Source organism: Nelumbo lutea, chromosome 5 (genome assembly GCF_056320005.1).
Source record: "Nelumbo lutea isolate HS-2025 chromosome 5, American lotus-T2T, whole genome shotgun sequence".
Lineage (NCBI taxonomy): Eukaryota > Viridiplantae > Streptophyta > Magnoliopsida > Proteales > Nelumbonaceae > Nelumbo > Nelumbo lutea.
This window is the reverse complement of record NC_142688.1, coordinates 85,782,885-85,795,705: the sequence shown is the minus strand read 5'-3', so window position 1 is coordinate 85,795,705 and position 12,821 is coordinate 85,782,885. Positions and strand designations below refer to the sequence as shown.

The following is a 12,821-nucleotide window of genomic DNA, read 5'->3' as shown; positions in this document are numbered from 1 at the left end:
TTATTGTTGTTCCTTTTTGTTCTTTAATAAAAATTTCTTGAGTTGCCGATCAAAAAAAAAGTTAAATTTTGATGGCAGTAATCCAGGGCCCTCTGGAGTTGGAGAAGTGATAAGGGATGAGAAGGGAACCATATGTGTAATGTTTTTAGGTCCAACCAAAGATAGTGATTCTATATGGGTAGAACTATCAGCAGCATTTGTTCGGGGTGCAAAAAGCTAAAGAAATGGGAATTGAAAGGTTGATGATTGAAGGGGATTCGAAGGTGGTACTTGGATGGATAAAGAAGGGAAAAAACATGATGTGGAATTTCAGAAATGAATTAAGGTGGTTCAAGTGGTTTTTTAAAGACATGCAAGTACAAATCAGATGTGTACGGAGGTATGCAAATTGCATGGCCAAACAAGAGGGGTTAATGAGCAACAAATATTTTGGGCTCAATTGTAAAAAGGACAGTGGGTTTTTTCTTTTTTTTTATATTGATTTTGTTCCTTTCGTTTCCACAACTCTTGTTGTAACTATTGAAACTTTTAAAATCTTAATGAATCAATTTCTTTCTTTGTTGCTGATTAAAAAAAGGATGGATGAACAGGAAAGTGTGCCTTGTTCAGAACTTCAGATTTGTTGCTCTAATACCATCTTATCAGTCTGAATCTTCTTAGAAGAGAGAACAACAGATAATGATTTGGAGTAAAAAATGTGAATGGACAGAAGCCCCTCTTATAATTTATAATAGACCACCATAAGAAAAAATGGGGAAAAGACAGAACTACCCCAAGCATAGAAAGAACATAAAAACAGTACATCAATGGTATGACGCCTACTACAACAGTTCCTATGAGATGTCACAATTTTGTCTAATCTGTTAGAAATCAAGGTCAGAATCCTGAAGACCAACAATTTGTATACAGGTATCCTGGTATCATAGAAGTTGACCTTTCATTAAAAAAGGTCTCATTAGAAGTTGGCATGTATTGCTTTGTCTAACAAATTTCTATTATGTCATATCGTAAAGTGTAACCTTTTATTGGTTTTTGAATTAATATATGTCATATATGACAGATGAAACATGCCAAATAAAGTTGCAATGTGTGTCTACACCAAGTAAAGGAAGGGGTATGGCATCATTAAGTGATATTGCTCAAGCTTCATTAGTTCATTCTGAAGAACCTTATGCTGTGGTATGATGAAACCCTTATTTGTGCTCATTTTATTCATTATGCACTATGCATATCGGTACTTTTTCTGTTTACTATTCTTCCCCTAATGAGCAACTTGGGTAGAATGGGTCATCAATCAAATCCAGACACTACAGGGGGACACCTGTGAAACCAGAAATACTAATGCTGCTATGGGCCATTGATAAAAAGGCTGGAGGACCCACCTTTGAAATCAAATCCATGGAGGACTCTACTCTCTACTTTTAAGAGCAACTAGTACTTTCTACCAACACTACCCCTATACCCTCACTCTTGTAGCTTTTCCATGCTTCACCATCCAGCGGCTATTCTGCTGTACTCCAGATATATCAGTAGGTAGCAACCCATTGGCAGGGTATCAAAAGAGGAGTTCAGGAATTTGTGGCTACTTCTGTTACTTGCCAACATCCAAGTATGATACCCAGTGTCCAGCAGGTATCCTCCAACTGCTTCTCATTCCCATATAGATGTGGGAAGACATTTCAATGGATTTCCTTATGGGTAGCCAACTTCAGTAGGAAAATCAGGCCTCTCTGGCTAGGCAATCTTGCATAAATTTGGTTATCATATGAGAAGTTACAACATGAATTCCCCCATATCAACCTTGACTCATTCTAGTCCAGAATTTGGCCTATTACCAACAACTTCTCAAGTTGTTTCATGGTTCTGCCATTGGAGGTTACTCTGGAACCTTACGTACCTACAGGCACCTTGCTTCTCATTATTATTGGCTAGATATGAAATTGAGGGTGCAAGGCTATGTTGCATCTTGCCACACCTGCCAACAGCAAAAATACCTTACAGTCTCTAGCAGGGCTATTGCAACCTCTACCCATTTCCAAAGGGATTTGGGAGGAAGTAACTATGGATTTTATTTCATGATTGCCCAAATCAGCTGGTAAATCAGTAGTGTTAATGGTCGTGGATCAGTAGTTAAACTGCATGGCACACCCACCACTATTGTTACAAATTGTGACCCACTGTGGCACTGTTTATGAGCAGGTTCTGGGAAGCATACTTAACAGTCCAAGGGATGGATCTTCTTCATTCAACAAGTTACCATCCTCAAATAGATGGGCAATCACAGGTTGTCAGTAGGTGCTTAGAAACCTATTTTTGGTGCTTTGTGGAAGACAAGCCTAAGGAATTGGTGCAATGGCTTCCTTGGGCCAAGTATTGGTACAGCACATCATACCATGTCTCTATAGGAACTACTCCACTCCACATTGCTTATGGATGAGATGCCCTAGGTCTCTTGCCTTGTAAGAAGGGATCTCAAGCTATGGCTGAAGTAGATGCTCAGTTATTAGCTTGAGATGACATCCCCTCTCAAGCTGCACCTGCAAAAGGCACAACAACAAATGTAGTCAATTTATGATAAGAAGCATCAAGATGTAGAATATGCAGTTGGTGATCTGGTATATTTGAAACTCCAGCCTTACACCAGTCTTTTCTGGTCCAGAGAGCTTGGTATAAACTCTCTCTCTGTTACTTTGGACCCTTTTGGGTAATAGAAAGAGTGGGCCAAGTAGCTTTACCAGTTTGACCTTCCTCCTGGCTCCAAGCTACACTAACCTTTCATGTATCATTGCTCAAGCCATGCTTTCCCAGCTCTGCTGTTGCTAGTTCCACCTTACCTCAATTCAGAGATGAAAGGGAATTGGTGGCGGAGCCACTTGTGATTATGGACCTGTGTTGGGTTCAGGTGGGTAATAAGATAACTGTTCTCTTACAAGAAAAGAGGAAGAAGAGAGAAGAGAAGAGGAAGAAAAAATGTGACAGTCAAAAGATCAGTGCTGGCGGCATGCAGCTTCTATTTTATATTAATGTGATGTAACAAATAAGATGTAAAGAAATTACAAGTAGGTCTCTAGCGGCACACCCTAAAAATAAAGAAAATAACATGTTGACAGCAGCCTAGTCTGACAACATTCTAACAGCAGAAGTAAAAAACTTAAATCTAACAACACTCCCCCTCAAGTTGGGTTGAATATATCTATCATGCCCAACTTGTCACACAGTTCATTGTGCTGCTGGTGTGGAAGTCCTTTTGTGAGAATATCAGCAAGTTGCTCCTTGGATTTGACATAAGGAGTACAAATTTCTCTCTTTTCCAATTTTTCTCTTATGAAGTGCTTGTCCACGTCAATGTGCTTGGTCCTATCATGTAGGACTAGATTACTAGCAATGTTAATGACTGCCTTATTGTCACAGTAGAGGGACATAGGATTGTGGACAATAACCCCAAGTTCCCCTAAAATGTTCTTCAACCAAAGAACTTCGGCCACCCCATGTGCCATAGCTCTATACTCCGCTTCACTTGACCTTGCCACTACACTTTGTTTCTTACTTCTCCATGTCACTAGATTTCCTCATACAAATGTACAGTACCCACTTGTGGACTTTCTTTCATCCACAGCACTTGCCCAGTCAGCATCTGTGCAGACTTCCACTTTAAGATGATTATGTTTGCTGAATAGAAACTGTGTTCCTAGATACTTCTTCAAATACCTAAGAATCCTCTCCGTTGCCTCCATGTGTGGTCTCTTAGGGGAATGCATGAATTGGTTTAGGACCCCAACTGAGTAAGCAATGTCAAGATGTGTCATGGACAAATAAAGCAACCTTCCCACTAATCTTTAAAACTGTTTCACATCTTTTAGTGGTTCACCATCACAATTTCCTAGTTTATTGTCAACATCCATAGGGGTATCTACTGGTTTTACACCTAACTTGCTTGTATCCTGTAATAGATCTAGGATATACTCCCTCTGAGAAATGAATATGCCCCTTTTTGAGCGGGCAACCTCAATTCCAAGAAAGTACTTAGGGGACCCATATCTTTCACTTCAAATTGAGAGGCTAGGAATTCCTTCAATTTTTGTATTTTTGTGCTCCAATTTCCTGTAATGATGATATCATCTACGTACATTATCAGCATAGCCACTTGTTCTTGACATCTCTTCACAAAGAGAGTGTGATTAGACTGACATTGCTTGAACCGTACTTGTTGAACCGCCATATGAAATTTACTGAACCATGCTCTAGAAGAATGTTTTAGACCATAGAGGGACTTTCTTAGTTTGCACACCTTACTTTCACTTCCTTTGGCACAGAAACCTAGGATTTGAATCATGTAAACCTCCTCCTCCAAATCACCATTTAAAAAAGGCATTCTTTATATCCAGTTGATGCAATTTCTAGTCAAAGTTTGCAGCCAGTGATGGAAGAACCCGTATTGAATTCATCTTAGCTACTGGAGCAAATGTCATAGTCAACCCCATAAACTTGGGTGTACCCTTTAGCTACCAGCCTTGCTTTGTATCTTTCAACTATCCCGTCTACCTTGTGTTTCATTGTAAACACCCACTTACACCCCACTGGGTCTTTCCCTGTTGGAAGATCCACCAACTCGCATGTTTGATTTTTATGGAGGGCACTCCTCCTTCATAGCATCTGTCCATTCAGAATATTTTAAAGCCTTTGCCAGGTTTTTGGGTATGGCAATACTATCAACTATAGATAGGAAGGCACGGTGAGAGGAGGAAATGTGGTCATAGGAAACATATTGGGTAATGGGGTGTTTAATAGTGCATGACCTGACCCCCTTTCTATGAGTAATAGGAATGTCAAGATCATCCACAACCGAAATGGGAGCTAGGGGATCAACATGTGTTGGACTTACCTCCTAGGAATTAGATAGTGTTGGTTGCTCATTGTTTGGTGGCTCCACATCTTTGTCACATTGCTGATCTCTACGGCGTTTACGTTGGAAGACACGAAAAGGAGTGGGATCCTGAATAGAAGGAAGGGAGACTTGACAAACTTGGAGCTACTTCTCCTCTTCCACATTACTCTCCCCCTGAGGAGAAGTAGGGAAGAATGGTCCATACTCAAAAAATGAGACATCCATGGAGACAAAGAACTTATGACCAACAAGATCAAAGCATCGGTAACCCTTTTGCGAGGAGGGGTACCCCAAAAAGACACATGGAATAGACTGAGGATCCAACTTACCATGGGACGGGGATAAGTCATGGACAAAAGCATGACAACCAAACACCCTCGTGGGAATGGAAAATAAAGGAGACTGAGGAAACAATAACTGATGAGGGGCCTTGTATTTTAACACTCTAGAGGCATGCAGTTTATGACATAAGCAGCAGCAAGTACAACATCAACCCAAAATCGTTTGGGAACATTCTTATGTAACATCATCCCTCGGGCTACCTTAAGGTGGTGTCTATTCTTTCTTTCTGCAACATTGTTTTGTTGTGGTTCTCTTGCACACGAGCTCCTATTAATGGATCCATGGGAAGCAAAGAACTCATTTAGCTCACCATGAAAATATTCCTTCGCATTATCGGATTGAAAAATCTGAATTTCAACATGAAACTGTGTAAACACCATCCTTTGGAAATCTCTTACGATTTTGTGGACTTCATCTCTACTACGCATGGGAAATACCCATGTATAGCAAGAGAAATCATCAATCAATGTGATAAGTACTTATACCCTCCCTTTGAAGTTATGGTAGTAGGCCCCCACACATCAGAATACCCAATATGGAAAGGGAAACTTGATCTTTTATTACTTGAAGGAAATATTGTTCTATATTGCTTGCTCAACTATCACTGAATAGGACTTAAGTAAAAAAGGAAACAAAGACTATTATTTCAGAAAACACATGACCTAACCGATTATGCCACAAAAAAAAAAGTTGACCATTATCTGACTAACTATGCGACTCTGAGGATGACACCGAAAAACCAGCCTTATTGTCGAGAGTGTAGAGACCATCCACTAAGCTTCCTCTATCAATCGTCCTCCCAAAAGTTAGATCTTGAAAAATACTAATAGGCCCCCAATTAACCTTATGTATGCCAGGAAGAGGAAAGGTCAGCTTTTGGCTAAGGGGGGAAATAATTGAACATGGGGGCAATTATGGCTGGAGGGAATAAGGAGAGTCTTGAGGCATTTATAGTTATGTCAGTTAGGAATAAGAAGAGTGAGCATTTATAACTTGGCCAACTGGGCATTTATTGAGGGAGTCAGTTATGTTGTAAGAAGAGTATAAAAAGGGGCTTTGGGGGATGGGGGAGGGACGTTTCTTTTGAGTGAAGAATACTGTGAGTGATTGGGAGAGCCGACGGTCTCTCGAAGAACCGACCAACTGTTAATGTTCTTCTTTTCTTCTGAATGAATACCAGTTCCTTTGTTGATGTTCTAGTTGTGTGAATTCTGTTGTGTGTCTGAGATTTGTGTGCCAAGTTTCTGGGTCTTATCAGTGGTATCAGAGCGTGTCTTTCCTCGGCCATGGTGACAGCTAAGGAAGTGGCATCGCAGGTGGAGGGTTTCGAAGAACGCTTGACTTCTCTGCATTCTGAAGTGGATGGCTTACGTGATGAGATAACAGCTGGACTTTCGATGATCTCGTCTCTAGAAGGAAGCGTTCAAGATCTGGTGAGACGTTTTGATCTGTTGCTTCAGCAACAAGCCTATTCAGCTCCTTTGTCTACGACTAACATTGCTCCTCCTTTAGTCGCATCGAGTTGTGCGGCTGACAAAGTGAAGAGTGCGGCATTTTCAACATCTACCTCGATGCCGGTGCCGGAACATACTCCTGATTCACTTCCTCGGAAGTTGGAGTTACCTAATTTTGATGGGGAAAATCCAGACGGCTGGTTTTTTCGTGCGGAGCACTATTTTGAGATTAATAGATGCTTCCGACAGAGCGTCTACGAGTTGCAGTTGTCTATTTAGAGGGTGATGCATTTGCATGGTATTATTGGGAGGATGGTCGGCGACCTTTTCGTAGTTGGGTAGAATTCAAGGAACTCCTCCTTGAATGTTTTCGATCAACTCAGGAGGGAAACTTGCAGGAGCAGCTTCTATCATTACGTCAATCCACTACTGTTAAGGAATATCGTCACCAATTCGAGGTGCTCTCCACCCCCTTATGTGACCTGCCAGAATCAGTCCTTGAAGCAGCATTTGTTAATGGGTTGCACGACCCTTTCCTGAACGGTGCCATGAAGTGGGGTGACTGGTATAGAACCAAAGACTTGGTACCTAAGGGCTCTGATTGGATTGTCAATGAAATGAAGAAATCTAGTCTTCAAGGCCGTGGTGGAGCTGGTTTTCCATCTGGCCTGAAGTGGTCTTTCATGCCAAAAGTATCTGATGGCCATCCTTCTTATCTTGTTGTCAATGCTGATGAGAGTGAGCCAGGAACATGTAAGGACGGAGAAATTATGCGCCATGACCCACATAAACTACTAGAGGATTGCCTGATTGCAGGGGTTGGTATGCAGGCCACTACTGCTTATATCTACATAAGGGGAGAGTATGTAAATGAGCGGAAAAACCTTGAGAAGGCAAGGAGGGAAGCTTATCAAGCTGGACTTTTGGGAAAAAATGCATGTGGATCTGGATATGATGTTCATATCCACTATGGAGCTGATGCTTACATTTGTGGAGAAGAGACGGCGTTGTTGGAAAGCCTTGAAGGAAAACAAGGAAAACCAAGGTTGAAGCCTCCTTTTCCAGCTAATGCAGGGCTATATGGATGCCCAACAACTGTTACAAATGTTGAAATTGTGGTTGTTTCCCCCACCATTTTAAGGCGTGGTCCTGAATGGTTTGCTAGTTTTGGCAGGAAGAACAATTCTGGGACAAAGCTATTCTGTGTCTCAGGCCACGTGAATAAGCCTTGTACAGTTGAAGGGGAGATGAGTATTCCATTGAAGGAACTGATAGAGAGGCACTGTGGAGGAGTTAGAGGTGGATGGGATAATTTTCTTACGGTGATACCAGGGGGGGTTCTTTCTGATCCACTGATTCCAAAGCACATATGTGATGATGTGTTGATGGATTATGATGCACTCAAAGCTGTCCAAACGGGTTTAGGGACAACTGTTGTAATTGTGATGGACAAGTCAACTGATATTGTGGAGGCAATTGCTAGGCTCTCTTACTTCTATAAGCATGAAAGTCGTGGGCAGTGCACACCATGCAGGGAGGGAACAAGATGGTTGTGGATGATCATGGAGAGGCTGAAGGAAGGAAACGTGAAGCTGGAGGAAATAGACATGCTTCAAGAGGTGACAAAGCAGACACACCATCTGAGCATTGGGCGACGTTTCTGCTTGGCTTGTGCAAGGACATATCAGTGCGCGGTGTGCGTCCATCCACTATGCCTGGAGTTATTGGGTTGGAAGTGCTTATTCATTGGCAGGGCCTACCTGATTTTGAAGATTCTTGGGAGCCTTTTGGCTTGCTTCGAGACCAATTTCCTCATTTTAACCTTGAGGACAAGGTTAGACTTTGGGTGGCGGGTAATGATAGGCCCCCATTAACCTTACGTATGCCAGGAAGGGGAAAGGTCAGCTTTCAGCTAAGGGGGGAAATAATTGAACATGGGGGAATTATGGCTGGAGGGAATAAGGAGAGTCTTGAGGCATTTATAGCTATGTCAGTTAGGAATAAGAAGAGTGTGGGCATTTATAACTTGGCCAACTGGGCATTTATTGAGGGAGTCAGTTATGCTGTAAGAAGAGTATAAGAAGGGGCTTTGGGGGATGGGGGAGGGAGGCTTTTTTTGAGTGAAGAATACTGTGAGTGATTGGGAGAGCCGACAGTCTCTCGAAGAACCGACCAACTGTTAATGTTCTTTTCTTCTGAATGAATACCAATTCCTTTGTTGATGTTCTAGTTTTGTGAATTCTGCTGTTTGTCTAAGATTTGTGTGTCAAGTTTCTGGGTCTTATCAAATACATGAATCAGGAAAAAATGTTATATTGCAATTTAATGAGTTTGTAATACTACTAATAGAAAGAAGGTTGATGGGAAGCTGAGGGACATGCAAAATATTATTCAGGTTAAGTTCATGAGGAAGGGATATTGATCCTTGGCCTGCAATGGAGGAAAATGATCCATCTGCAAGTCTCACCTTATCCCTTCCTAACAAAAGGTTACAAGACTGGAATAGGTTTGGCTTATCAGTCATGTGATTAAGCCCCCTGAGTCAATGATCCAAGGGGAATCAGTGGCAGTGGAGACATGGAAGGTAGAAGCTGCATTACCTGATATAGACACAAATGAAGTAGAAGGGTTACCAGTAGCTGAACTGTCCATCTGGCGCAAGGCCCTACCATATGATTCCAAGTGACTACGGAAGGAGTTCATAATGTCTTCCTTGGGGTCAAAACCAATGGAGTGCTCCCTAGTAGTATCAGTTGGTACCCCAGCAGATTGAGTTTCTTGGGTTACCACATTTGCTGCATTGTGTGCTGTATTAGGCTTCTTCTGACCATGTACCTTACCCTGTTCTTGGTTCTTTACAGCCCACTTTGGTCTCCCATGGAACTCCCAACATGTATCATGTGTATGTCTTGAATGACGACAGTGGGTGCAAAACAACTTATCCTTTTCATCAGATTTTCTGGAGTCATTTTTCTTTCCCATATTATTTCCACCCATTGCAGCTAATGCTACCTGTTTCTCCCCCTTAGTTGCAACCATCACACTCCGCCTACTTTCCTCAGACTGAACAAGGGCATATGCCTCTTGAACTGAAGGCAACTCTTTACTTCCTAAAATCTTAACTCTAAGGGGTTCATATATGGGGTTTAGTCCCAACAAGAAGGCAAAAACCTGTTGTTGAGACACCAGCTTCTTATAGGCTTTAGCATCATCATCATATTTCCATTCTATAGCCTGTTAGTGGTCCAATTCCTTCCATACTGAGGTAAGGGCTGAATAATAGGCTGATAAGCTACTGTTTCCTTATTTACAGGTTGATGATTCAGTTTGTAATTGGTAGATCTAGCATAGTGCCTTTGCTCAAAATAGGTGGTTTTGGCCCGTTCCCATATCTCATTTGCAGTGTCTGCCCACATAAAGTTCTTCTTCACATCAGATTCCATGGCTGCAAGATGCTAGGACATCACCATACTATTTGCTTGGTCCCACCGATCATGTTCAGCAGTCCCACTCTTGGGTTCTTTCACCCTTACATTTATGTAACAAGCTTTTCTCCTTGCTGTTATATAAAGTTTTACACCTTTGACCCACTCCAGGTAGTTCAGACTATTTGAAGGAGTAATTGGCATAGGAAACATCATACTTTCAGTCCCCATACCTGCTGTATTATGGGTTGATGTAACCCCAGATGAAGCAGAATCATCGTTGGCCATTTTCAAAGGCAGGTCTACAAGTCAAAAACAAAACTGCAGGTGCACAAGACCAGTCCTCACACCAGTACTACTTCTAACAGTCACAATTAGGGCACAGAACCCCACACACTGCTTCTGAAAATAGGTACACAATACTGAAGAGCTACTGGCAGCAGCTAAACAGTCCAGAAACAGTCCAGAAATAAGGAGAATACTGTTGTAATCTCCACACTTCGCACACCAATTTAAACACAGTACATACCTGTGACAAAGGATCACACACCCCTGTACAGAACCTGTACGAAGATGAAAAAATCACAACTAAGCCCTCACAGCATCAGCCAAAGGAAAATAAGGAAGCTTCACAGCATCGGCCTCCTCCTACTAGGGTTACCTTGGTGCTACGACCAAGGAAGAACCCAGAAGAAGCAACAAAAAATAGTTTTGATCAGTCCAATTAGGTTTTTTTTTTTTTTGTCTTCACAGTCCAAGAAATCTGACGCCTGGGTTGAATGGATACAATTCAGTGGAAAAAAACAACTCCTATTGCCCAGAGTTGTGCTTTGACACCATGTTCTCTTACAAGAAAAGAGGAAGAAGAGAGAGGAGAGAAGAGAAGAGGAAGAAAAAAATGTGAGAGTCAAAAGATAAGTGCTGGTGGCTCCCAGCTTCTATTTTATGTTAATGTGATGTAACAAATAAGATATAAAGAAATTACAAGTAGGTCCCTGGCAGCACACCCTAAAAATAAAGAAAAGAACATGCTGACAGCAGCCTAGGCTGACAGTATTCTAACAGCAGAAGTAAAAAATTTAAATCTAACAACAATAAGGAAGAAAGTTCTGGTGTTTGGAGCAATCTGCCCCAAGAGGCCAAGATGGTGCCACATGGGAGGACTTTGCCAAACTCCTGTAGCAGTTCCCTCATACATGGGAGGACTTTGCCAAACTCCTGCAGCAGTTCCCTCATAAACCTTGAGGGCAAGGCTTGTCTCAAGGGGGAGAGAGTTGATAAGGCTCCGCCCAACACCAATGCTTCGGCCCAGGCCCAGGGTGCCAGAGGAAGAGAAAGACACAGTCAGCCAGCTACAGGAAAGCCATGAGCTTCATTCCTCCATTCAGATATGTCTACACTCAAAGACCACGTCAGCACTGATCCGTTATGGGTTTATGGGTCATATTGGAGTTAGTTATAATTGAGTGTATAAATATTCCATTGTGAGAAGAGAAGAGACAGATCTGAGTTTTCCCTCCAGTTTTCTTCTTCTTCCCTCCCAATTCTTTCTTCTCTTTCTCTGTGTAATCCATTTCAGGAGGCAGAGCTCCCTCGAAGAAGCTCAATCTTATCAGATTCCTTTTCATAGATCATCCACCATTAGACCGCAGCAATTAGAAAACCAAATCTGGAATCTTTTGAGTTGTCCACTATAAAATCTATAACTCATTTCAAACCTCTTCATTCCACCTTGAAGCCTACATGAAAATCATCCTAAATTCATCTTTCACTAGAATCTAGGGTTTTCAGACAAGAATCAATCATACTGCTGCTGATTCTATCTGTATGAGTAGTGGCACTACTATCACTTTGAAAGATGTGTCAGCTCTGCTAGATCTTCAGAACTTCCCTTTTACCACCTTAAATGTGTTCGAAGAAGAAGAATCTGTCTTGGAGGACATGCCCCACCTCATCAGGTTATATATGAATGTAATACAATACAGTAAAAAAGCATATTTTCCCCTGATATTGAATAATCCCCAAACCCAAAAAATGTAATACATATAAACAAAGGGTAAAAATAAAAGCTATATTATGAAGAGTGTAGGTTTTCAAGACTGCTATTCAGTCTTGATCACTAAGAGATTTTAGGTTCGATGAGAAGAGAAAGTGAAGAAGATGTAGAAGAAAGAGTGATGGAAGAGCAATAGAACACAGATTTTGAGGAGAAGAACAGAATGTCAATCATTCTTCTGCCGCCACTTTAAGTTAATATATATAGGTTATGCTAGTTACATGAAAGGACATATCTGCCCTTGGTGTTTACATCATAACTGTGACTAGATAACAACCAATATAAAACTGAAACTAGAAATAACAAAACAACAAAATAACCACAGCTGTGACTAGATACATTCTACCCTACGGACAGAGTGGTACCACAGCTGTGGGGCCCACATCAATGTTCTCTACACTCCCCCTCAAGTTGGGAGTATATGTTCATCATTCCCAACTTGGATAGATCCGCCTCTAGCTTCTTTCTTGATACGGCTTTAGTAAGAATGTCGGCTAGTTGCATACTGGATGTGATGTAAGGGAGGCATACTTCTTGAGATGAGACCCTCTCTCGCACAAAATGGCGGTCAACTTCAATGTGTTTGGTTCTGTCATGCTGTACTAGATTATGTGCTATATTAATGGCGGCTTGATTATCACAGTACAGCATCAGGGGTT

The 12,821-nt window shown here is 41.6% G+C and overlaps 1 protein-coding gene and 1 pseudogene across 4 annotated transcripts in view; both read left to right on the top strand.

The window, feature by feature from the left end:
- Positions 1 to 12,821, top strand: part of TPR9 (Tetratricopeptide repeat (TPR)-like superfamily protein) — a 109,789-nt gene that overhangs the window by 72,692 nt on the left and 24,276 nt on the right. For all 4 annotated transcript variants that reach the window (XM_088947897.1, XM_088947898.1, XM_088947895.1 and 1 more), the window contains exon 6: positions 1,061 to 1,179. In XM_088947897.1, coding sequence (XP_088804023.1) covers positions 1,061 to 1,179 — 119 coding nt within the window. The remainder of the gene's footprint in view (positions 1 to 1,060; positions 1,180 to 12,821) is intronic.
- On the top strand, positions 6,514 to 8,445 carry LOC148853254 (NADH dehydrogenase [ubiquinone] flavoprotein 1, mitochondrial pseudogene; annotated as a pseudogene).